The sequence below is a fragment of the Pungitius pungitius genome, chromosome 3 (genome assembly GCF_949316345.1).
Source record: "Pungitius pungitius chromosome 3, fPunPun2.1, whole genome shotgun sequence".
NCBI classification, from domain to species: Eukaryota; Metazoa; Chordata; class Actinopteri; order Perciformes; family Gasterosteidae; genus Pungitius; species Pungitius pungitius.
Genome location: NC_084902.1, coordinates 29,678,654 through 29,703,227, shown reverse-complemented (window position 1 = coordinate 29,703,227; position 24,574 = coordinate 29,678,654). Strand labels below are relative to the sequence as shown.

General features: G+C 53.0%; 4 protein-coding genes across 9 annotated transcripts in view; all 4 read left to right on the top strand.

The window, feature by feature from the left end:
• The window catches only part of LOC119220256 (abl interactor 2-like), a 63,701-nt gene that overhangs the window by 27,046 nt on the left and 12,081 nt on the right, over positions 1-24,574 (top strand). The gene's annotated exons all lie outside the window — the stretch shown is intronic.
• als2b (alsin Rho guanine nucleotide exchange factor ALS2 b) lies at positions 128-12,621 on the top strand. 5 transcript variants are annotated; one of them, XM_037474742.2, is made up of 34 exons: positions 128-293; positions 656-745; positions 982-1,130; positions 1,367-2,313; positions 2,399-2,708; positions 3,191-3,365; positions 3,596-3,692; positions 3,776-3,853; positions 3,935-4,186; positions 4,265-4,436; positions 4,522-4,711; positions 4,787-4,852; positions 4,939-5,101; positions 5,399-5,530; positions 5,606-5,734; positions 5,824-5,847; positions 6,361-6,431; positions 6,625-6,691; positions 6,792-6,976; positions 7,063-7,128; positions 7,205-7,303; positions 7,509-7,673; positions 7,772-7,883; positions 8,180-8,257; positions 8,363-8,496; positions 8,592-8,756; positions 8,867-8,984; positions 9,475-9,725; positions 9,826-10,002; positions 10,099-10,156; positions 10,326-10,387; positions 10,479-10,628; positions 10,720-10,816; positions 10,937-12,621. In XM_037474742.2, the coding sequence occupies exons 2-34, from the start codon at positions 738-740 to the stop codon at positions 10,973-10,975; spliced, it is 4,986 nt and encodes a 1,661-aa protein (XP_037330639.2). In that variant the 5' UTR covers positions 128-293; positions 656-737; the 3' UTR covers positions 10,976-12,621. The 5 variants fall into 5 exon arrangements, with proteins under 5 accessions (XP_037330639.2, XP_062417474.1, XP_062417475.1 ...); XM_062561490.1 differs by having other exon boundaries at positions 2,399-2,753; XM_062561491.1 differs by having other exon boundaries at positions 595-745; positions 2,399-2,753.
• mpp4b (MAGUK p55 scaffold protein 4b) lies at positions 13,392-20,633 on the top strand. Its single transcript, XM_037475922.2, has 22 exons — positions 13,392-13,457; positions 13,964-14,087; positions 14,175-14,296; positions 14,374-14,451; positions 14,555-14,638; positions 14,719-14,850; positions 17,301-17,382; positions 17,479-17,564; positions 17,749-17,823; positions 17,909-18,105; positions 18,230-18,288; positions 18,371-18,388; positions 18,499-18,531; positions 18,629-18,649; positions 18,753-18,767; positions 18,919-18,960; positions 19,048-19,209; positions 19,310-19,390; positions 19,472-19,565; positions 19,646-19,754; positions 19,824-19,958; positions 20,078-20,633. The coding sequence occupies exons 2-22, from the start codon at positions 14,030-14,032 to the stop codon at positions 20,264-20,266; spliced, it is 1,872 nt and encodes a 623-aa protein (XP_037331819.2). The 5' UTR covers positions 13,392-13,457; positions 13,964-14,029; the 3' UTR covers positions 20,267-20,633.
• On the top strand, positions 20,763-24,568 carry LOC119220589 (transmembrane protein 237A-like). Of its 2 annotated transcripts, none has more exons than XM_037476702.2 (14): positions 20,763-20,981; positions 21,122-21,157; positions 22,192-22,223; positions 22,335-22,348; positions 22,431-22,502; positions 22,658-22,786; positions 22,873-22,966; positions 23,078-23,235; positions 23,328-23,481; positions 23,578-23,769; positions 23,859-23,932; positions 24,037-24,124; positions 24,198-24,319; positions 24,395-24,568. In XM_037476702.2, exons 1-14 carry the CDS (start codon positions 20,961-20,963, stop codon positions 24,457-24,459), a joined length of 1,251 nt encoding a protein of 416 aa, XP_037332599.2. In that variant the 5' UTR covers positions 20,763-20,960; the 3' UTR covers positions 24,460-24,568. The 2 variants fall into 2 exon arrangements, with proteins under 2 accessions (XP_037332599.2, XP_037332607.2); XM_037476710.2 differs by having other exon boundaries at positions 21,122-22,033.

Genomic DNA, 24,574 nt, shown 5'->3' with positions numbered 1-24,574 from the left:
GCGCTGTTGAAAAAGAAATCGGTTTTGATGTAGCAGCAGTAGAAGAAGAAAAGACGTCCCACTCCGCCGCTGCTTTGGCGGACCGGTTTGGATGCGTCTAAACTTCTTCTGTGCCGAGGAAGACGTCCTGTTTGGAGCGTAGACGATCTTTGGTTTCCGCGGCGCTCACTCCGTGTCAACATAGCAGAGGAACAACAACCTGCGGCACTTAGCTGCTACACTACTTCACAGACGTGTTTCTACTTTTCCTATTCGGAGTGAGCTCGTCGAGGAGTGACGTGTGAGACCAGCTCGTAAGAAAGAGAGCATCGTTACCCCTGAAAAAAATGGAGAGGAGACACCTGTGTTATCAGCTAGCGGCTTGGCTAGTCAGCAAATCCTATTGACGTTAGTTAGCTTATGTTAGCTAGCCAGATTAACGGTTATCAACGTTACCTGACGTTAACTGACACCGGCTAGCTTAATGAATACAGGGAAACACCTGCCATAGGTTTGGGGTAATTGGCGCTATTATAAATGCGCACATTTAAGAATATTATTCTATCCACATGAAAATGACACCGTAGCCAAGCTGGTTTCACTTTGACTTTACAGGAGTATGGAGTTTCCTCCACAGAATTCGGTGAGGACAACAACCGTTTATCTTCCTTTTTAGGAACTAGCAGGGCTGTCAGCTAGCGGCCGTGTTCTGTTTGACAGCCGCAGCAGCATCTCAGATGGAGACATAAAGCCCGCCGATGGAGAGGTAAAGTCCTCAGAAAAACCAAATAGTTGCTCAAGTGATGCCTTCATGTGTCTGTCGTCAGTGACAAACCGCCTGCGGATGCTTTCCCCCCCAAAACAGCTGTTGTTTAGTTCACTAAAAGAACTCCTCGTAATACATTTAGTTTTTTTCCCCTACAATTTATAATGTTTATTCCTTTTACAAAAGGTGATTCTGAGAAAAAAGCGCCTTGTGTTCACGACCCATTATTCTGTCAGCTCTGACAGAGATGACAGCGGAGGAGAGCGAGGCCTGCTCCACACCTGGAGGGGCTACTCCTACAGCGTCACCCCAGAGCGGCTGCTCCTCCCCGGGCCGGTCCTTCAGGTCGCCCTGGGCACGCGGCACGGCGTTCTGCTGGTGGAAGGTAGCACCATTGGGTTCTTTTATGGCGTTTCCTTTGTGTATTTGTATCACAAACAGAACTTTTTAGATAAGGAACGCTTTGTGACCCAACCCATAAAGAGGAAACTTAAGTCATCCATTTTTTCAATTTGATGTTTTTTTTTACATGTATTATGCCAATAATTCAAATATTCCCACAGCTGAGAAAATAGATCCTTTTGCTCTCTGATCTTCGTGCTGTCGTCGCTCCCTCTTCAGGAGGCCTGGTGTACAGTTTCGGGGAGTTGCCATGGAAGCAGAGTCAAGGGCCCGAGCCCGCGAAACCCACCCTGGAGGGGGCGCTCAGCGGCCAGCGGGTGGTCGCCGTCGCCGCTGGGAGCTTCCACAGCGGCGCCGTCACAGAGGACGGCGGCGTCCACATGTGGGGGGACAACGCTCTGGGACAGTGCGGCCTGTCGGGCCTCAGCACCGTCCCCAACCCGACTCCGGTCGCCCTGGTGGACGCCGAAGCTACCCCCCCGCGCACTGTCCCCGCGCTGGAGCTGGCCTGCGGGGGGCAGCACACCCTGGCGCTGTCGGCCCAGCGGGAGGTGTGGGCGTGGGGCAGCGGCTGTCAGCTGGGCCTCAACGTCTCCGCCTTCCCCGTCTGGAAGCCACAGAAGGTGGAGCACTTGGCGGGCAGGTACGTGCTACAGCTGGCCTGCGGGGCCTCACACAGCCTGGCTCTGGTGCGCTGCTTGGGCCCTCAGGACGTCCACAGGCCCCTGGTGGACAAATGCAGACAGTGTAACCAGCTGCTGTACACCATGACGGATAAAGAGGACCATGTCATCATCTCTGACGGCCACTACTGCCCCCCCGGCGTGGCGCTGACTGAGGATGAGTGCAGGCTGCGGGCTCCTCCTGCGACGCAGGGCCTCAAAATGTCCCCTTCTGAGCCGCTCCTCTCCTCCCGTACCTGCGCCTCAAACTCCCCGCCACCTCCTGACGGGGTTGTGCCCACTCAGGACTCGGAGGAGGAGGAGCCAGCCGCGCCAGACGGGCCACCGACAGCCTCGGACTGCTCCCCCCCGTCTCAGTCTGGAGGCGGGGCTGTTTTGGGGGTCAAGAGTTCACTTTATCCGGATGAGCAGGCCGTCAAAGAGTATCTGAAGAAGCTGTCGCAGGCTGAGCAGATGGCGAAGGCGGCTGCAGGAGGGACGCTGGTGAGTCACAGCGTCGAGGACGCCACGAAAGATGCACGATAGAGATGCAGACTCTCATTCAAACCCCTTTTCGTGCCTCCTGTAGCCCCCAGCGGGTGGGCTGACCCCCACCAGCTCCACGCTCAACAGCCTGGTGGCCTCCTGCGCCTCGGCCGTTGGCGAGCGGGTCGCCTCCACCTACGAGGCCCTGTCCCTCAAAAAGATGATGAACTACCTGCCGCGGTCCGGCGGCGCCGCGGCGGCCCCGGGGGGCGTCTTCGGCGACGCCACGGCAGAGCGCGTCCGCCTTGAGGACTCGGTGCAGGCCAAGAAGAGCTCCAGCACGGGAGACATCCGCGAGGAGGAGGCGGAGGGTCTGCGGCGCCGCCTCTCGCTACCGGGACTCCTCTCTCAGGGTAGATACGCAGTTCACCTCTTATCCACCTCCTATACGCTGCTGCGTAAGTACTTCTTGTGTGTGTGTGTGTGTGTGTGTGTGTGTTCATGCAGCTCGTATGCACCGCACAGGCTTCTCCTCGTCTGTCACAAGAAGCACGTCGGCAGAGACAGAAGTTATTTTTACTTCATGCCCTCATTGTGGGGATGCAGCTAGACGAGTCTAAAAACTTGTTTCCATAGTGAGTCTATAAGAGGTTAAACTCTTAGATTAATGACAACAATGTGAATGCCTTCCTGGAATATAAGATGTCAGAATTAGTCTAAATTAGTGGGAAGAAAAAGCAAGGAGCTCCTCTGTGATTCTTGTTCTCCTTCACCGCACAGATAGTGTTTGTGTGTGTAGTGACAGCTGACACAATGATGCTGTTTTTATCTTGCAGTGGAGGAGTAACAGAAAGCATTAAAACCTTTTTTCTCTCTGGTGTCTCTTCACCGTAAGTGTCCCCGCGGCTCCTGAGGAAAGCCTGCCGTCCGAGGATGCGCGCCGTGGCCCTCACCCCGCTGGGGGGGGCAGTCCCCGAGGCACAGGAGCTGTTCCCCACCCTGCAGACCGAGGTGTGGAGTTGGGGCGGCGGCGAGCACGGACAGCTGGGACACGGAGACGCTGTGGACAGGTTGGAGGAATGTCTGCATTCTGCAAAGAAAACAATGAGAAAGGAAGATAACAACGAAACAAGGAAGCAAGCATTACAAACTCAGGCAGATTAGATGCAACCAAGGACAGGAAACACGGCGGCCTTTGTGTATCAATTTAAAAAAGCTTCTCTTATTCATTTTAAGACACTGAACAAAACCTCAAGGGCTGAATATGGAAGTGGATGTGATGTCATATTGGTGTCTGCAGGGCACAGCCGCTGTGCGTCAAGAGCCTGAACAGTAAGGAGGTGGTGCGTTTGGCGGCCGGCGCTCATCATTCCCTCGCTCTCACCGCTCAGTCTCAGGTGAGACACCGCTGCTTTTTATCATTTTACGACAAAGAAAGAATTTATTTAGCCCCTTTTTTGACTTTTTACAAATCCTCCAGGTGTTTACTTGGGGAAGCAACAGCTTTGGTCAGCTTGGACACATGGAGTCACCCAGCACTGTGCCTCGCCCCGCAAAGGTGAGATGTTATCCCCCCCCCCCCCAACACACAGTTACAGGGAGCGTCGGGCTTCATGCTCCTCTCTGATTCCCCTTCCAGCTGTCAGAGGGGATCCGGGTCTGGGACATGAGCGCCGGAGAGAGACACACCCTCCTGCTCGCAGACGGAGACTGCTTCCGGCCCATCATCTACTACAGCGGACAACAGGTGAAGGAGGAGGAGAAGGAGGAGAAGAAGGAGGAGGCGCAGGGCAGCGCCAAGGAGCCGAGTCAACGGGAAGAAGGGGAGGAAGAGGAGGAGCGCCCGGGGAGCTGCACCCAGCAGCCTGTTCTGCTGCCCTTCTGCATGGACGTAAGCTCTGAGTCGGCGCTTGTGGGTCAAATGATGATCTGATCTAACCGAGTCTGTGCCCCCCCCCATCGCTTCCAGCTCGGTTACGTGAGCAACGTGTCTGCGGGCGGCCGGCGCTGCGTGGCCCTCTCCGACATGAACGTGATGGGCTTCATCGCCAGCCTCCACGAGCTGGCCTCGGCCGAGAGGCGCTTCTACTGCAAGCTGTGCAACATCAAGACGCAGATAGTGCGCCCCCTGCTGGAGACGGGTAAGGATAACGCCAGGCAGATCATCTCGAGTTCTGAGGTCCGCCCCGGCTGACGTGCGCCCGCCGGGTCGCCCTCCTTCTCCAGAGTCTCTGGGTCCGACCCTCGGCCCGGTGGCCACGGGGCTCCTGCACACCTTGGTGAGCCGGTTCAGCCTCCTGTGTCACCTGACGGGGCAGCACGCCGCCAGCCTCACCGCCAACCTGCGCCGCGTCCGCGACGTCAGCAGCCTGCTGGTCCTGGACCACTGCGGCATCTTCCTGGACTCTTTCAACGAGTGCGTGGTCACGGTGCTTCTAACGGATGCAACGGGTTCTCCATGAAAATCTCACGCTTGTCTTTCTCGTCAAAGGTACTGCGGCGCTGTGGGCAACTTCCAGGTGATGGGAGGCTTCCAGGCCCTGACCAAACCCTCACTGTGAGCACACGCACGCACTTCTCCACCGCGAAGCGCCGCCTTCCACGCAACAATGCAAACACGGCGCTCTGCTCGCGTTTCTCTAGGGATTTCTTTGGGAAGAGTCCCGAGCTGCTCAAGAGGCTGTCCGAGTGCAGCGAGGAGAACCCCACCATGGCCGACCTCCTGGTGGTGCTCTTCTACCTCCCAACGCGCCACCTGCACGAGTACGCCCGGCTGCTGCTCAAACTGGTCAGCTGCTTCGAAGTGGTGGGTCAAATGGACATTTCAATTATACTGGTTTACTACGTAATGTATCTATTGGTGTCATTTATCTTTGCTGTTAGATTGTTTCATTGCTGTTGCTTTCTTATTTAACTTCATTTTTAATAGAAACAAACTTTCAACAAATGTTCTAGACTCAAATAAAAGTTTTAACGTACCTCTTTTAGGGCTCTTGTAAAAGCCGATAAAATTGGAGCAATATTGACTTTAAAGCTGTCAAAGTTTAAGCACGTCTGTGGGCATTGCTGGAGTTCTCTACATCTCGTGGTCGTTTGTGGTCAGAGCTCCGCTGACTACCAGCGGCTGCAGGACAGCTGCTCCAAGTTTGAAGCTTTAGATCTCCAGCTGAAGAGGAAGAGGAAGGACGCCGACAACACCGTGAACTTCTGGAAGAGCTTCCCCGGCAAAATGACGGTAAGCCTCGGGTAGCGCGCGCGTGTCCTCGAGGCGGCGCGTGACGTCGCTCACGCTGTCGTTGTGCGTGCTCAGGACTCCCTGAGGACGCCCGGCCGCCGGCTGATCTGCGAGAGCAGCAACAAGTCGCTGACGCTGCAGAACGCCGGCAGGTTCTCTGTCAACTGGTTCATCGTCTTCAACGACGCGCTGGTTCACGCGCAGGTGAGCGCCGCGCAGAGCGCTTTCACGCCGCCCGCGTTTCAGACTCTTTGACTCGCTGTGTTTGTGTGTGCTTGCCTCCGTGCTGTCAGGGCGTGGCGCCTTGTAAAAATCTTGTAAGTAACTGTCAGCGCAGCTACGTGTCCCCCTTTCTCCTGTGTGTGTGAGTGTGTGTGTGTGTGTGTGTGGGTTTAGATACCCCCCCCCCCCAACCGCCCCGCCTGCTCTCTACCTGAGGGAGACCGCATGGGAGGAGCAACAGAGTGTAAAAAAGGCTCCGCAGCGTTACTGCAGTACATCACAACTCCAAACTAAAATACCAACCTCTGAATGTAGAAATCCAAGCAGCGAACATCTGTTTCCCGTCGAAGCCTTTTTCTCCCTGTTGTTCCCTGTTTGTCTCCTCTTTGAAAACGTGTGAAACACGCGTTTCTTGCATGACTGACTCCATCATTCCTCAGGTTCACTGTCTCTGTATGTCTGAATGTGCACTACTTCAGTCCTTCCTGACGTCTTTCTTAATAGCCCCTGCAGTAAATCTTTTTAAACATGTTTCTTCCTCGTTATGAACCACTTGTTTAAAGCAGTTGTGAGCGTAATGTGGTCCGTTACCTGCTTTCTCCTCCCAGTTCTCCACCCACCACGTCTTCCCGTTGGCCACGCTTTGGGTGGAGCCGATGCCAGAGGAGAACCCCGGCCTGTAAGTCACCTGTAATACTGGAAAATGAATATAGTATTCATAGTGTTCATATTGACACTCGGTGTTCCTTTGGTACAATTAGAAGTTTACATATATTATTAACAGTTATTTACTGTAAATAGTTACTTTTGTCTCAGTACATGTATCATGTATTATTACAATAACGTGTGTGTGTGTGTGTGTGTGTCTGCAGACATGGACTAAAGATGATTACCCCCGAGGAGACGTTCACCGTGCTCGCCTCCTCTCACACAGAGAAGGTTCATCTTTTAATGCCACTGATTATTGACAAAATGCTCACTTTAAAAAAGACAACGCAGCATTTGTCGTAAGTCAAACAAACCGCGTTCCTGTTCTCAGACCAAGTGGCTTCGCTCCATCAACCAGGCGGTGGAGCGGGCCCTGAGCGGGCTGCCGCCGGTCGGCCCGGGTCAGAGGGCGGAGCCTCCCGCCTCCAGGACGGCGTCTTACACCTTTTACAAGGACGGGCGGCTGAAGGAGGCCACGTACGACGGGAGCTGGCTCAACGGGAAGCCCGACGGCAGGTTGGGCGCACGCACAACACCTGTCTGCGCTCCGGGGGGGGGGGGGGGGGGGGCGATGTGTAGTGATAGTCGTTGTTGTTTTTCAGAGGAGTGTTGACATGGCCTGACGGGAGAGTATACACGGGGGGCTTCAGGAGCGGACTGGAGGACGGGTGAGTGCTCGCACGCCGCCGTACGAGAGCCTCGGCGAGTGTCCGTCTCTTCACGCGTCTCCGTGTCTTTCCGTAGCTTCGGGGAGTTTGTGGCTCCCAACAAGACGCTGAACAAGACTGACCAGTATCTCGGTCACTGGAGGGACGGCAGGATGCACGGCCTCGGGACCTACAGGTGTGTGTGTGTGTGTGTGTGATAGATTCACTTCATTTGACCTCCTCCTTAGATGTGCCATGTTTTCTGTTGGATAAGGTGTTTCATCATAAGCCCACTTTTCTGTATATTTGACACAAAATGTGGGAAAATACTTCTGTGATAATTCACAAATGGGCGTGAAAGAAAGCAGGCGGGGGTTTGACTTCCTCCCACCTGCCTGCAGCTATGCCAGCGGGGAGGTTTACGACGGATCCTTCCAGGACGGCATGCGACACGGACACGGCATGCTGCGCAGCGGCAAGCTCAACTCCTCGTCCCCCAGCGTCTTCATCGGCCGGTGGCTGCAGGACAAGAAGAGCGGCTACGGAGTGTTCGACGACATCACAAAGTAAGCTCTAACCGCCTTCAGTGCAGCACAGACCGCTGACATCATGCAGGATTAAATGTATTTTAGTAACACAAAAGGTGTGTCTTGTCTCTGCCCAGAGGGGAGAAGTACATGGGCATGTGGCAGGATCACATGCGGCAGGGCAACGGCGTCGTGGTCACTCAGTTTGGGCTTTACTACGAAGGAGCCTTCAAAGACAACAAGATGACGGTGGGCTTTTCTCTTCTCTGTACACGTGATCAGACTTAAAATAAGGCCCAAAGTACACCAAGAGAGACAATGTGATGCAAGTGGGTCAGAGAATGGGACAAAGGGACGTATGATAGACCCAATCTTAACATCACTGGAAACCATTAGCTTCTGTATGAAAAGGGGCTGTTTCATACTTTATATTCACTCCTTCTGGGTCTTTTCAGCTTAAGAATTCATGTCCCAGCTCCTAAAACGCCATTTAAGATAAATGTCAGCGAAGAAATGTGGAAATGAAGGAAGTGATTTTCTTTCAGGGCACCGGGATCCTTCTGTCAGAGGACGACACCACGTACGAGGGCGAGTTTTCTGACGACTGGACCCTTAATGGCAAGGTGACGAATCAACACAAGGCCCATACTTATATACACATGTTTACATATAACTACTGGTATGATTTACTCAACTACTAGTTAACGTGCCGACGTACCTCCCTTCAGGGAACGCTAACGATGGCTAACGGGGACTACCTGGAGGGGTCCTTCGGGGGCGAATGGGGCTCCGGCCTCAAAGTGACGGGGTCCTACTTCAAGCCACACCTGTTCGATAGCGACAAGGAGAAGAGCCGCGCCGTGTAAGCTCACCGGAGCTCTCAGGCAAAGGGAAAAGGGATGGTTTTTACAATGAATTTACCCATGTTGTGTGTGTGTGTGTGTGTGTGCGCGGCAGGAAGCTGGGGCGTCTGTGTGTGCGCGCGGAGGACAAGTGGCAGGCGGTGTTTGAGGAGTGCTGGAGTCAGCTCGGCTGCGAGGAGGCGGGTCACAAAGACAACACGAAGGCCTGGGAGAACATCGCCGCGGCCCTCAACACCAGCCGACAACTCCTCCAGGACAGGTACACACACACACACACACACACTCACACACACACAGTAGGTCAAAGGAAAAGAAAGAGTTCTAGTGAACTTAAAGGGATGTAAGTGTTGTTTTGCTTCGTATCTGAAGCCCGGAGACGTTGCCTCGGAGCCACAGCAGAACCTTGGAGGGTCTGGAGGTCGTCCCGCATCACGAGGGCCCGATCACCATGGAGAGGTACCACGCCATCCGCCTCTACCTCCTCAAGGTGAGCCCCCCCCCCACACACACACACACAAAGGACTCACGGAGCTCCGTGTGAATGTGAAGTGTCTTCATCCAGCTGTTCTACTGAGTCATCCGCAGCAATGAAGCACTTTAACGAGAGGAAGTTACAAATTTCTGGGGAAATGCTGGTCATAAAAACGGTTTTATTAGATTTTAAAATAGAGATTATATCTTCTGTATTTAGTTCTGAGGCCAAAAGGGGATTGAAGATTTAAATTTTATGGTCATTTGAAACGGAAAGAAACAAGCTCTGTTTTTAAAAAACATTGGTGCAAGAACTAAAAGGAGCCTTCGGGTCGTTATGGTCGTCATCTCCAATGTTCTGCTGACTTATTTTTAACAAGTTGTGTTTCCAGGAACAGACGACGTAACAGGACGACAAACTGTTGCTTTCTTTCCAGAAATCGAATTTTCAACTAGATAAATGATGCTTGAACCAAATGTCATTCTGGCTGATCTCGACCCCCCAGGCGTGCGACACCGCGCTCCACCCGCTGGGCCGACTGCTGGAGACCCTGGTGGCGGTCTACCGGATGACCTACGTGGGCGTGGGAGCCAACCGCCGGCTGCTCCCTCAGGCCGTCAGCGAGGTCACGTCCTACCTCAACCGCATCTTCCACATCGTCAGGTTCCTGTTCCCCGACCTGCCGGAGGAAGGCGGCCCGATCCCCGAGCCGACCCCCGCCCTGCAGGGCGCCCCGCCGCAGTCTCCGAAGCCCGGGTAAAAACAGCCCCCCCCTCCCCCCCCCACGGACGCTCTGCGGTGGTTCCAAGTCGTAACCCTCGTCCTTTGCGTGTGTCTCCCCCCCCCCCCCCCCCAGCCGCGTGGTGAGCAGCTCGGCCCTGCTGCTCCCCGTCCTGCTGCCGCGCCTCTACCCGCCGCTCTTCACCCTCTACGCGCTGGACAAGGAGCGGGAGGACGACGTGTACTGGGACTGCGTCCTCCGCCTCAACAAGCAGCCCGACCTGGCGCTGCTCGCCTTCCTGGGAGTCCAGCGGTGGGTCGCTACGCACCCGCCGGGTCACGGTGCAGTCTCTTTTTTTTTTTTTTTTTTTGCTTCATGATTTGATTGACGGTTTCATCCTGTCCCCAGAAAGTTTTGGCCTGTTTCCTTTGCCGTCGCCATGGCTGCACCGGAGGAGATGCAGCAGGTACGGTTCACCTGTCGCACAATTGATTCCCCATGAGGCATTAAAATGATCAACAACCATCAGAAATGGTCGCTTTTAACAGGATAACCATCCTGTGCACTAGCAAAGAAGTGGTGAGCGACAAAGAATGTGTTTTTAAGATGATGTTCTTGCCTTCTCTGACCTCCAGGTCTTGTCCAGCACCAAGGATGCCTGCTTCGCCTCTGCCGTGGAAACGCTGCAGCAGATCAGGTACGGCTCCACGCGGCACCTCTCGAGAACCCACCTTTGTTCTTCTTCTTCTTCTTCTTCTCACCACGGGGGGAATCCTCTCTGTTCTCAGCACGACGTTCACCCCGTCGGAGAAGCTGCAGGTGATCCAGCTCACCTTCGAGGAGATCACGCTGGCGGTGCAGGCGCTGCTGAAGCAGGACTTCCTGTGGTCCATGGACGACCTTTTCCCCGTCTTCCTCTACGTGGTGCTGCGCGCACGGTCAGCAGCGGACCGAACCCGCCGAAACACCTGGATTATCTCCAGTTTCAGTTTCAGGATCCCTAAAAACAATCGTGTGTTTTCTTCTCAGAATCAGGAACCTGGGGTCAGAGGTCAGCCTGATCGAAGACCTGATGGACCCTTGCGTGCAGCACGGAGAGCATGGGATCATGTTCACCACGCTAAAGGTACCGCGCACACATCTGGAATCTAGTAATCAACCGTTTAAACATTTATAAAAGTATTAGACCCACAATGCACTAGTGTGTGTGTGTGTTCTTATCTGTGTGTCTTTCCCCCCCCTCCAGGCTTGTTACTACCAGATCCAGCATGAGAAGATCACCTAAAGCCATCGCGGCGTTACTTCCTGCTTCCCCAGCAGCAGCAGCGAGCGGCGGCCAACGGGAAGCAGCGGATCACCTGATCACTCGACAGCGCCACCTGCTGTGGGACCTCCACTGACCACGAGGGTCACCTGCATCCCGCTACCTGTGAGGAACGTCGGGGTTCATACCAGTGTTTTCTTCCTTTGTGCCATTGGACCCGGTTTGCTCTGTTTTCTCTGCTCACAGTCGTCTCGCTGTGAGACACCTCAGGAAGAAGAAAACATTCCTTTTTATTTCACCTCCCTGAAGAAACGGACAATAACAAGGAAATAATGTCGCCTCACTTTTTTATTGTTTTCCGTCCCTGTCATCTGTCACGGCAGCGTATTTATTTTGTAGTTCATCAGGAGGAGGGCAGGTTGACTTCTGCTCCTCCGTGGGACCTGTTGCAGCTTCTTCACCTGCTGCATCCACAATACACGCAACCTGACGTGGTCATAACTCTAAATGATGCTTTTCCTGTTTTACCAGCTTGCAGAAGATCAAAGTTGAAGCCAGTGAGGGTCTGTTGACTCGGAGACACACGTTTTCCAAATGGACTTTGGATGACTCTGGATCATAAGGCCTTAATGAAAAAGCTTTGCAGGATGAATGACAATGTGTTAAAATCCAAAATAATGCTCTTCAAGTCAAATAAACTATTTACTGTGAACGCAACGCCAGATGCCTTCAAACAGGCAGTTGTGGAGATGCTTTGGAGGGTCTGAGTTGGTGTTACTGACATGGAGTAATGGTGGCTTTGGCTGTATCGTTGTGAGTAACACGTGTTTTATGCTTGCAGGCAGGGAGGGAAGGCAGCACATTGTTCATGAAGCCATATGAAGGTCTAACTACACCTGGTACACCATACCTTTTACCTGTCAAATAATCGATGAAACTTGGTCGTGATTCTGGATTCTTTTGTGCTGCAGCAGACAGGCGAGCAGTTGTCTTTTTATTGGTGTGATTTTCTGCAGCATCTGTCAACGTTAACTGTTCTTTTTTTTCCTTTTCTTGTTGTTTCAAAAGCATTTGCAGCGCTAGCTGTCAGACGTCGTTGCTTATTTGTGATCTGCGTCACACGGGCCTGTTTTACAGAGGGCTTAAGAGAGGATTCCGAGGATGACCAGGTTTCATTTTCATTAAAATCAAGGCTTTTGTTTTTTTCGGATGGCTTAACAATAGCAAAGCCTCTTTTTGAAAGGGACTAAATATAGGTGAGGCAGCGGTTCTTCCCCTCCAGGATTTAGGAAATCAGAAGGTTTAACCTCGTCGTTGAGCGGGCTCTTTGCCTGATTTATTAAAACTGATATTAGGTTTCATTTTGGAAACGATGGGTAAAGGTCAGGAGCAGAAACCGTGAATGTAAACATCGTCTGCTCTCACTTTTATGACTTTAAAAAGCTCTTGTTGCCGTGGAGACCGTAGGTGCCTGACCCTTAAGCGGAGGGACGGCGTGGCGTCATGAAGGTTCCTTTTTAAGATGCTGCTGAAGCGACTGACCTGCAGAGGTCGTTCCTCAACTGACTGACGTACATCAAAGGGTATTTTAAATCCAAATATAATGTCCATAAGCACATGTTTACTGTGAAAGTGTAAAAATGTTTATTCGTCAACATTTTGGGTTTCAGCTGGCTGACATGAGCCCCCCCCCCCCACGCTGTCTCTTTTACATCATGTCAAATGTGTTGTACCTTTTAATTGATGACAGAAGGCAATAAACTGGTTTGATGGCCGTTGTGTGATGTGATTCTACAGGAATCTTCAGCAGAGGATTTACATGTCGACCCACTTTAGAAGAATTTACATCCAGTGATGCTTAAATAATGAGTCCTGAAGCCAAGTGGAATAAAACGTCACCAGAACCGAAGGCCTCGCTCCCAACTTCAAATCTTTGTGTTCCAGGTCATCGGGTGTCGAACCGACAAATACTTCAAACTTGGGGGTAAGAACACAAGACGAGGACACTTTTAGGTCACATGACTCCGTAGGGAGGGGATCATTTGATCCTTTAAGGAATAAGGTCTCTGTGTTTAAGTAAGCTTTACAACCTTTGACCCCCACGTCTCCCTGACTGCACGCCACTCCAGGAACTCGGCCTTCATCGTCGTTTAAAGCCTTCCTCCTGACACCTTGACCCCCCCCCATCCCCATCCCACCCCGTCAGTCCTCTCCACACGGCTCCACCTGCGTGCCGCTGGAGGCTAAGGAGCTTTAGCAGCCCCGGGGGGGGGAAGGGAGGGAGGGAGGGAGGGAGGAACCGGTTTCCGGTGGCCAGAGGCGGGCGGCTCACTTGCCTGGGATTAAGAGAGATTACAGATCCCCCCCTCTCCCCCCCCGCTCGATCAAAGGCGCTGCGCTCCGTCAGCTCTTTTTTCTCTATACATTCTTCCTGCGAGTGGCGGTGCAAAGACCTGCAGGATCTGGAGGGTCGGCGCCCGTGAGGATCCAGGAAGGAAGGAAGGTAAGATGCTTTTTGAAAGAGGGCTGATCCTCTCCTCCCTCAACGAGGAACCTCTTGAGGAGCACCTTCTATTCTATTTCTACCAGCTGTTGCTTCAACGCACGGCTCCATGGGGTTGTCATTGTTTATTTACAGGCATGGAGGACATAGAGGTCCAACCCTGTCAGTCAGGGCCCTTGTTCTTGTAAAAGGGAATAAATGACATTGAATTGAACACATGCAGTGATGCTGGTCTTTGCCTTCACGCAATGGTGCAGCAGCCTTAGGATCAGATTAGGATCTGTGCATCGCTCTGTTTTTCATCACAGTTGCTCTTGTCACGCTGCTGTAAAGTGTGACCTCCATGTGGCTGCCCCCCCCCCCACCAGAGCTGGTGCGTGCCAGTGGGCTTTGCTGAATGAAAATATCTCCTCATGTATATTGTCCGACGTGATGCACAAACACAGACCCCCAGTTAGTAGGTTATTCTTTATTAACAAGAACAAGTCACACGGTGGTGTTTCCAGGATCTTTCCGTCGTCGTGAGCAGTCCGCCCCTGATTGGGGTCAAAGGTCCCGGGGGTCCAGTGACCATGAGGCAGGCGGTGGAGGCTCAGGTGATGAACCCTTCCTGCGAGCTAGGAGAGCACGGTGAGTAGGCACGTTGTGGCGAGGCCCCAGGCGGCTCCTGGGCCGCCCCCCCCCCCCCCCCTCACACTGGTCGTGGTTGCGCCGCAGGCCTGCGTCAGATCCTGAGTGACGTGATCCAGGAGGTGCAGCGCTCGGTGAACCGGGACATCGACGGAGTGGAGATCCTCCACAGCCTGCTCAACGCGTCCTGGCTGCAGTCGCTGCTCAAGGTCGCATTAACATGAGTGCTGCTAAATAAATACGCTGTAACAATGCTGTTATTAAGGTTCGATCGCATTGGTTTCAGGTTTACGAGTGTCTTCAAAGGTACCTGAGAGGATCTCCAGCGCCAGCTCTGGACTACGCGTCGGGACTCTCGCTTCAGGTCACCGCTCCCATTTGGTTCTTCTGAATAATCTGTTGCTCTTGTTCACTTTGTGCGAGTCTCTCTCTTCATTGTGGGGGGGTGCGTTTCTTGGTGTGCGTAGTTGCTGACGGACATCAGAGCGTTGCCGGGCTGCTCTGAAGAAGCCAAAGAGCTCTACAGCCTGCTGAGGAAGCCCAACCTGCAGGTGCCTGCAGGGGCTTACAGCAGCATGACGTCACGTCTGCACCAATGACAGGTTTCATTGAAGATGTCCCCGCTCTGCAGGCTCTGCTCTCGGCTCACGACACGGTGGCCCAGAAGGACTACGAGCCGGTGCTTCCACCGATGGCGGACGGGCTGCCGGCCGACGAGGAGGCCACCAGGATCATCTGCCTGGTGAAGAACCAACAGCCACTGGTGAGCTACACAGCGCCTGCATGCAAACGCTTCCAACAGGACCAGGTGCCTTTCAGAAGAGCTGAGGTCCATGGTCCCTGAGGCCTGAGATGAGGAGCTCCTCTGAGCAGAGTCGGATCCTAAGAATGTCCGTCTTCTCTCTGATTTCCACTTCATCCCAAAGCCTTGATTGCTGCTGGGTCGTGTTGTGCTCACAGGTGTTTCTGTTATTTTGTCCATCACATTTAAATCAGTAGATCAGGAGAACCTCAAGAAGGGAGGATCCATTAGGACTATTTCCTTTGTGCACCTTATTAACCTGTAATCTTCATACGGACACGTGGACCTGAAACATTAGAGCGCGTTTTCTTTGTAGATTGTGGGTTCGCAAAATGAAAAATGTATAGAAGCAGAAGATTCTTAGTACTTATTCCATGTGGGGATAAGTATGAACATCCATGCTGTGGTTTGAGTGAACTAAGCCAAGTCACATCTTTAGAATAAACATCTTGATACATCTCAGCAGATAAACTGGACAACAACACAGGTCAGAAGGATTACATGACATTACATGTCATTTAGCTGAGGCTTTTATCCAAAGCGCCGTACAATAAGTGCATTTCCACATAGAGATACAAACTCAGAAGAACAAGTAACAAGAAAGTACATTTTTCAGGATATTTGTTTTAACATGGAGGTTGTTGTTTGGTGCCAGATATAAATCAATATGAATCAATATGAATCAATATGAATCAATATGAATCAATATGAATCAGCTGACTGCATCCAAGAGAAAGCAGATGTTTCTTAATCCCTCATTTTACAAATAGTCTATTAATGCTACAGAAAAGCACTGTGCTTCTTTTTTAAGAGAAAGCGCCATTGTGAGAACGAAAAGAGACGCGCAGTGGGGCGTCAGTAGCCCCCCCCCCCAACCTGCCCTCTGCCTTTGAGTGACTCTGTTGTCTCACAGCTCCGCGACCACCAGAGCGTCCGGCCGCTCACTTCGTCCCCCTCTGGGGCCAAGCGCTCCAGGGGGGGGATCCGCGGTTACTGGGACGGCCTGCGGCACAGGACCCAGCAGCGGCTGCAGCGGGGCCCGGCCCCTCCCGCCGGGGGCCTGGACTCGTTGTGGCGCGGCGTCCACCGGGGCAGCAACCCGCCGGGCCATGGCGCAGCGGCGGCGTCCCCCCCGCCTCGCCGCGAGCCGGGCGGCCGCTGCAGGGTTTGTTGCTCCCACCTGCTCTGGGATCAGAACCTGAACCGCTCGGCGCCGTCGCTCTGCAGCTCGGTTGTGATCGGTAAGGAACGCCGCCGTCACTGGGCCGCCGCCCCCATCCCTCGTCACAGCTTGATAATGTCTCTTTCTTTTTCCTTGGAGACAACATCGTGGAGGACAGTGGCGCCGAGGAGGAAGCGCTAGAGTCCGGCGGCCCCCCCCCCGCGGCCCGGCGGTGGACAATGTCTCCCCCGTGTCTCACCGTGCCGCACTACCTCCCGCCGGGCCTCCCCCCCGGGCTGCGAAGCCAGAGCCCCCGCGTCCACACCGCTCCCCCGAGCCCCATGCGGCCTCGCCGGGGGGCGGCGGCGGCGGCGGCTCTGCCCCCTGCGGCCCCCGGGGAGCCGCCCGGGCAGGAGAGCCTGGAGGAGTTGAGGGGCGCGGTGCAGCTGGCCGCCTGCTCCATGGAGAGCAGCACCAAGGACATGAAGCTCCTCGGCCAGAGGATGGCGGCCGCCAGCGAGCGCATGGCGGAGACGGTGCAGGACAACTCGCAGGCCTTGAGCCTCCTCTCTCAGGTGGTGGAGCGGCTGCAGGCGCTCCTGGTCGTCGCCGTGGCGACGGAGAGCGGCGGGCCGGACCCCGCCGAGCGGGACGCGGCGCCCTCCCTGGCGCACGGGTCGGGGCGCTCCTGCCCCTCACTTCTGTCCTCCTCCTCCAGCTCCCTCGGCAGCTCCCTGGACGCCACGTCCACCTCGCAGGGGACCAGCCGTCTCTCTGTGTCTCTCTCGCCGCGAGTCACCCCCAAAACCAAGAGAAGGCCGATGGAGACGCACCAAGCGCCCGACCGCCTTCTGACCAACGGCCTGCTGGACGAAGCCAAGCTCGAGGCTCCCCCTGACCACCAGCAGCAGCAGCAGCAGAAGAAGAAGAAGAGGAAGAAGAAGAAGAAGAAGGCGACGTGAGCAGAGACTTCTCGGCTCCTTTCACGCCGTGGACCTGCTCGCACGCTGGTAGCCGACATCCGTTCCTTCATCTGTTGCATTTCTCATCCTCTTCCTTCGGACCGTTTCACCCCGAGGCCTCGTCCCAGGATCTTCATCACTCCTCCTCCGTGTCACCATTACCTCGTCGTGAATTCAACCTCCCGACCTCTTCTGCCGCATCCGTCCCCACATCGTGTGCCGCCCCCCCCCCCCCCGCTTCACAGCAACTTTGATTTACTCTGTGTTCTCCTCTCCTTCTGTTCCAGGGAGCCACTATAAAGAGAAACGAGATCACGGGGGAGATTTTCATCGCTCGGGTGATTCATGGAGGTCTGGCTGATCGCAGCGGTGAGCCTTCTGTCCTCAACTCACCAGTTTGAGCTCAGCTCGCTAGTAGAAACGTGACCTTCAATCAGATCCGTGTGTGTGTGTGTGTGTGTGCAGGCCTGCTCCACGCAGGGGACAGGGTCATAGAGGTGAACGGGTTTCCTGTGGACGGGTTGGAACCTGAGCAGGTCATCCAAGTCGTGGTGCGTAGAGTGATCAAAGCAGAAGCTACATGACTGGTGTTGTGATTTTACAGTAGTTTCAGGAAGTGGACATATGTTTCCCCTTTTGAGTATATGTTGGTGTCTAAACGTTAAACTAAATCAGATGTTCACCTTTTGCAAGTCAGTCAGCCATTGATATCTGCTTATGAATCCCCAAAATCAGCAAGCGAGGTCGCAGGGTACCATCATGTTCAAGGTCATTCCCATCACCGAAAGGCCGGTGCACAACCAGACGATGGTAAATTACCCTCACACACACACACACACACACACATTAACCCCCCCTCCACCTGCATCCCGCTAACCGAGCCGCTCTGGTGAAGCTCTACGTGCGGGCCCTGGTGGACTACAGCCCCCAGCAGGACCCGGCCATCCCCTGCGCGGACGCCGGAGTGAGCTTCAGGAAAGGCGACGTCCTGGAGATCGTGGACCAGACGGACCCCCTGTGGTGGCAGGCCAGGAAGCTGCCCAGCAGCTCGGCCTGCGCGGGCCTCGTCCCCTCCGCCAGCCTGCTGAGACGGTCAGTGGCTCCGCCCACAGGGCGCCCTTCGCCGGGGGCCTTGGCCTTTTAGGAAAGGCGCCATGTTTGCTAGGTGGCCGTGAGGCTGTGTTTGGTTGGTCATGTGATCTGCGTGTGGTCCCAGGAAGCAGAGGGAGGTGTGGTGGTCTCAGCCGTATCATCCACAGGCCTCCGTGCAGACCTGTAAGTAACAGTCTCACAGCCTCTGCAGCCTGCGTCCGCTTTGTGTGACTCGTTGTTTCCCCCCCTCCCCCCCCCACTGAAGTGAGCACGGTGGAGGAAGGTAAGGAGCACGCCGCCTGTCGTTTGTCTCCCATTTAGCTAGAAAACCAAATGATTTATACTCACATTGCAAAGCACAACTCTGCCCCCCCCCCCCCCCCCCCCCAACAGAGGAGGACATCGACGAGAAATGCGTGGAAGCAGGTAAAGCCCCGTTTCATCTGTCACGCGTAAACAGGCGGCACGTCTTTGGTCTGTGATTAATCCCCCCCCCCGCTTTGTGTCGTTTCCCTCCTGTCAGACGAGGAGGCCTTTGAATCCGGTAGGTAAGTCTTTGTTGATTTGTTGACTCTGTATTCCGTCTCCCGTCCTCCGTCTGAGTCTTTTGTCATTTCTCCTGCGTCGGTCTGCCGGTGAAACGTCAGAGGAGCTCAGAGACGGTGAGAGAACCTCAGATGTTTGTAGAGAGGAGGACCAGAATACTTTAGTGTCTGTCAGAATGTAAATATTATTTGATCTGGTCTTCCAAATACTAGTTTTGATGTATTTATTGATAGCTAAATACAATACAATCGTTTCCCCCTCACCCAGCAGAGGATGACTGCTGCAGCAACCCTGAAGGCATCTACTTGGGTAAGTGTCCGCTGCTCTGATCTCTGCTCATCCATAAGTCCCTCACGCCGGACCTTCTCCCAACGTAAACTGAGACGTGTCCCTCAGCGGGCTTCAGGCGCAGCCTCCGGCTGTGTCGGCGGCGGTCCCACAGCACCCCCCAGCCCCTGTGCCACGCGCGCTGCTCCGACAGCCTCGCCGGCCCCTACGAGGAGGTGGTGCGCTACCAGCGCCACCCGCAGGACGCACACCGCCTCATCGCCCTCTTAGGTCCAGTTTATCGCACGTGTCTTCTGTGTTTCTTACCAAACCGGTAAAAGCAACCATTCAAATGAATGAATTGCCCCCCCCCCCCCCCCTGTGTGTCCAGGCCCCCCCGGTGTGGGTGTGAATGAGCTTCGGAGGCGCTTGATTGAATTGAACCCAAACATCTTCCTGGGAGCTGTGCCTCGTACGTAAAAAGCCGCTTTAGGATGAAAGTTAAGTGACTGTCGGCATGAAAGAGAAACCGCAGCAGACTTTGCTCCACCAGACACCACGAGAGCAGCCCGCGGCCACGAGGAGTCAGGCAGAGAATATCACTTCATCAGCAGGGAAACCTTTGGCAACATGGTGTCCAACAACAGGTACCACTGAGCCATGAGTCATCCACTGGGTTTACCCACTTGTTACTATTAAAGTGGCGGTGGCTCCTTCCTGGTGGCAGGTTTCTGGAGTACGGGGAGTACAACGGGAATCTGTACGGCACCAGCATCGAGTCTGCCAGGGACGTCTTGCTCAGCGGGAAGATCTGCGTCGTGGACATCGATCCGAGCGTAAGAGCAGCATCGGCGTCCTCTTCAAGACGCCACAAGCTGTGCCTCAAAGCGCTTTGTCTCCTGCAGGCCGTCCACGCCGTGAGGAGCCACGAGCTGAAGGCTTACATCATCTACGTGAAGCCGCCCACGCACGATCGCCTCAAGGAGACCAGACAGGACTCGTACATCACCACCAACTATTACACCAACCGACCTTTCAAAGTAAAAGAAAAGTCTGAGGAATACTTTATTCACATTAAATGTAGTAGAAGTAGGAATGCAAAGAAGAAATTAAGAGAACAAAACCTTTTGGAAATCAAGACTTTTGTTTCCTCAATCAGGAGGAAGACTTCCAGGAGATGGAAGAAGCCGCCCGGATGATGGAGTCTCACTACTCGCCGTTCTTTGACCAAGTGATGGTGAACGACGGGCTGCAGGACTCCTGCGTCCAGCTGCTGACGGCGGTGAGGAAGGCGCAGGACGAGCCGCAGTGGGTCCCTGCCAGCTGGATACGACCCACGACCACATGAGGAAGAGAGGAAACTCAGCCTCCTGTTATCATGGCAGCAATTGTTTTTGTTTTACACAATTCTCACTGTGAAATCTTAACATGTCAATCAATTTGAATGTTTTAAGGAGGTAGGGCAAGAAAGAAATGGGATTATTTTCATCTCGTAGGTATTATTAGATACATGAAGCTGTAATATTTTACTTATTATTAATGTAGGGGATCATTCTTGCCCTGCTCCCTTCTTTTCAACACAGCCCTGCAACAAAGAACATATGTTTACAAAGTGATGCTTTTTCATGTTGAATTCTTGTCTATTTCTATTTCTATCTATTTTGTAGTTTGCTCTAGCCTAAAATGTTATTGCATAAAAAAGTAATAAACCTTAACAAAAGGATCGTTTTTATATATTTTTTACTTGTTACCGCAACAAACCACTTCCAACAGTTAAATATTCACTTTATTCACCTGTTTGGGTGTTTTGAATAGAAGCTTTTATTTTGAAGATACCGGAAGTCTAGTCTCCAATGCTGAAATACATCCGGGTTAAACACCCGCTCGCAGAGTATAAACATTGATGTTAAACGACTGTTAATAACAACTTTTTCAGTGTTTCCTCACTTTGAAACGGCTGTAGTCGCTAAAATGTACTTAGCAACTAAATAATTTAGCAAGATGAATGTTTAAAGTCGCTTTTGGGAGAGAAACTCGAAATTATGGATACAGGAGGCTCAAAGGTAACGTTTGTGTATTTTCGCACATAACGGTCACTATTTCGAAGTGAGTTAAAAGCGACACAGCTAGTGGGTCGCTTTTAAAATCGGCATCCCGTTACTTGAAGATCTCGTTATGGATTTGTGTTTTACCTTCTTCATAGAGAATGAAACCCAGGGAGCTCCCGCCTCTTCCTCAGGTGAGTCCTTCAACTCCAGGTGTTGTTCCCTTACAGCTCAATGTTAAGATACGTCTCTTTATTACAACCACCACCAAACGTAACTTCTGCATGTATTATTGTATTAAACTGTAAAAACAAGCTCCCTGGACGTAGAGAACAAACTAGTGTAACACTGCAGTTGTTCAGTTCTAATTTCATCACATTACTCGATCGCACGCTTTTCCCTGATTTACATTAACAAACTTGATCAACACATTTTAGAAAGACGTTAGTGATCAACAACATCCTGTAACGGCAACAAATACACGTCACTCAAAGTATTTGGATACTCAGCGTGAACATTTGTGTTAAAATTAGTGTAAAGGATGTTCAGACCTCTGGTGTTTGATTTAAATCACGTCTTACCCAGTGGAACTAACCTGAAATTCACTTATATGTATAGAACTGTAGAAATAGTCACCTAGTGCAGACCTTCCTGGACATAACACACACACACACACACACACACACACACAGTTGATAAAGGTTTGCGTGGCGTGACCTCTGTCCTGAGTAATCCCCCGTCCTGGCGGATGAATGGACACGGATTTAGCTGAGGATTTAACAGGAAGTGTTGTGTCGCTGCTCTTCAATCTCGCTGCATCTGAGGTTGAGATGGCCAGAAGGATGTCGGTGAGTTCTCATCTGACATTTACTCGCACCACGTTTGGGTTCCTCTTTAAAAGTGACTTTTCCTTTGCGTCCGGGCTCCTTTTGTCAGAGGGACGGCGGTTTGTTTGTTGGTGTGTTTGTGCTTTGTTTGATTGGAGCTTCTCAATCCAATTTACCAGCTGCTAAGCGTCGGGCTTCCTAAGGTCGCTGGTTGTAGAGGTCCGATTTGTTGTCTCCATCGTGGTATGAAATACTTTTAACTGTAAATACTGTAACTCAAACATTTAAGTAGCAAAAACAAAAGGGGGGATAAAATATTTGTTCCATTGAAGTTATTTTAAACAGAAATCTACAAACACACAGAACAACACGTGACTCGTGCTTCTCTCTTTGTGTCTTAGCGGGGACAACGATCACTTCCCACAATGCCGAGGTACGTACGTGTGTTTTTCTAATGTGATGCAGTGACCTCCATCTTCAACGGAACAGCTAAACCAAACTACTGCTTCTCTCTCTCTCTCCTCGGACGTGTGGAAACATGAAGTCAAGACACGGCTGGTGAGTCCAGACGAGACCAATACATCCAATGTTTTTAAACTCTAGATGTCATTTAACTTCATCTACTCATCACCTTGTACAGGAGAAGCACCAGCACTAAAAGCAAAGAAGAAGAGAGTCAGAAAGGAAAACAATGGAGGCGATCATTGGAGCGGTGCGTGACCTTAAACCTTTCAAATCACTGACCTGGATTCAAAGGGCTGCTGCACCATCGCATCGAGCACAACGAGCTCAAGATACTCCGTTGAAAGCAGCGTTTCACACGCGAGACATTTAGCCTGAAACATTTCCTCCATGTCACCTGTTCAGATCATGGGACGGAGATGGGAGGCCTCGGCAGCCGGAGAGAATCGGAGGTCGTGGAGCAGCTGACCTTTGAACCCACAGCGGACGCGCCGACTCAGCGGAGGAAGAAGAAGAAGAAAGCAGCCACCGTTGGTGAGGACTGGGCACGTAGTTTGGCCCCCTTGGTGTGCAGGTCCGATGGCCCAGGGGTTTACAGATGTGTGAATTTGTGCTTTCAGATCTGGACGGTGACCAGGCCGACCTGGTGAACGGCGACGCAGCGGATCAGACCGCTGATGGAGAAGAAGTGGTTAAGAAAAGCCGAAAGAAAAAGTAAGAAAATGAAAATTACCGCAGCGTGTTTGATAGAAATGAGAAAAAAAAAAAGAAGTATTTCATATTCGGTTGATGCTTCTCTTTGTGCTTTTATTCTTGCAATTTGAGGAAGACCAAATTTGTCGAGTCGCCACTTCCCGATGAGTTCGACGTGGAGGAGGACGACATCCTCGCCGACGCGGCGCCTCCGGTCTCCCAGCATCCCCTGTTCTCGGCCCCCGTGGGTCAGAGCCAGCCGGTGGGGAAAGTCTTTGTCGAGAGGAACAGTGAGTAACGACACGGGAGGACGCGACCCGCTCCGCCGGGAGGGTCGGTAACGCCCGTGTGTGTGTGTGTGTGTGTGTGTGTGTGTGTTCAGAGCGCTTCCAGGCCACCGAGCGCTTCCAGGCCGCCGAGCGCCCCGACCGGAGGAAGACCAGCGACCAGATGGACGCCGCCACCACCGCCACCCTCCACGTGGAGGCGCTCTGGAGCACCAGGGACGTGTCTCTCCGAGTGCACGAAGGCTTCAGGTGAAGAGGGCGAGCCTCGCGCAACGCTAGTTTGTGTCTGAGCGGTAAACCCCCCCCCCCCCACTAAACATCTCCTGTCCTTTGCACGTGGTGCAGGGTGCTCGGCCTGTATTGCCACGGCTTCCTGGCGGGCTGCGCCATGTGGAACGTGGCGGTGGTGTACGTTCTAGCCGGACGCCACCTCACCGCTCTGTCCAACCTGCTGGAGCAGTACCACAGCCTGGCTTACCCCGCCCAGTCGCTGCTCTACATGCTGCTCGCCATCAGCACGGTGGCCGCCTTTGACAGGTGAAGCCCCCCCGCCCCCCCACACACACATGTATTGTAAATGTATTTGTGTGCAGCTGAAAAAAAGACAACCTGTTGTGTATTTTCAGAGTGAACCTGGCCAAAAGCTCGATGGCGCTCAGTGAGTTCATCACACTGAACCCGGTGGCTCTGGCCTCTTTCTGTGAGTCCTCACTACGTCTTGTTACTTGAACACTACCTTCCACACGGTGTGTGTGTGTGTCCCCCCCCACCACCTTTCACACGCTTTGCTTGTCTTCCGCTCAGTGTATTTCTCAGCGTTGGTCCTCTCCCTGAGCCAGCAGATGACCAGCGATCGCATCAACCTGTACCCGAGCCTCAACACCACCTTATGGTGAGGATGACGGGATCCTTTTGATCTTTCTGTCTTACCATGGTACATGACACCCTTCGCGTGTCTCCTCCAGGCCACCGGGGCTGGAGCATCAGATTCTGCACCCGTGGGTGACGGTGAACCTGGTGGTGGCTGTGCTGGTGGGACTGGCCTGGATCTTCATCGCCGCCCGACCAGAAACGGACTACACCCACAGTAAGAGAGAAAAGTCTGTGCTCAACGCTGCACATCTCCAAGACATGTTTGATTTGTCTTCTCCTTCCTTCTCAGAGTATCTGGAGACCATGGCGATCGAACTTCCCAAACCAGAGGACAAATCCGAGATGAGCGCCTGAGGAATAAATGCTCTACCAATACTTTTTACACTGCAATTCTAAATGTGATGTAGATTCATTTTGTATTTTTTAAATGTGCTTGTCTCTTTATAAATATTTATCCTACAAATCCAGC

Coding starts and splice junctions, on each gene's coding strand:
- als2b (XM_062561490.1), top strand. Junction 5,848..6,360: donor TGGCGCCTTGTAAAAATCTT/GTAAGTAACTGT, acceptor TTCTCCTCCCAG/TTCTCCACCCACCACGTCTT. Junction 10,157..10,325: donor CACCGGAGGAGATGCAGCAG/GTACGGTTCACC, acceptor TCTGACCTCCAG/GTCTTGTCCAGCACCAAGGA.
- mpp4b (XM_037475922.2), top strand. CDS start 14,030: ATGAGGCAGGCGGTGGAGGCTCAGGTGATGAACCCTTCCTGCGAGCTA. Junction 14,452..14,554: donor CGTCGGGACTCTCGCTTCAG/GTCACCGCTCCC, acceptor TGGTGTGCGTAG/TTGCTGACGGACATCAGAGC. Junction 19,566..19,645: donor AACATGGTGTCCAACAACAG/GTACCACTGAGC, acceptor TCCTGGTGGCAG/GTTTCTGGAGTACGGGGAGT.
- LOC119220589 (XM_037476702.2), top strand. CDS start 20,961: ATGGATACAGGAGGCTCAAAG. Junction 22,503..22,657: donor TGGAGGCGATCATTGGAGCG/GTGCGTGACCTT, acceptor TCACCTGTTCAG/ATCATGGGACGGAGATGGGA. Junction 22,787..22,872: donor GAAGAAAGCAGCCACCGTTG/GTGAGGACTGGG, acceptor TTGTGCTTTCAG/ATCTGGACGGTGACCAGGCC.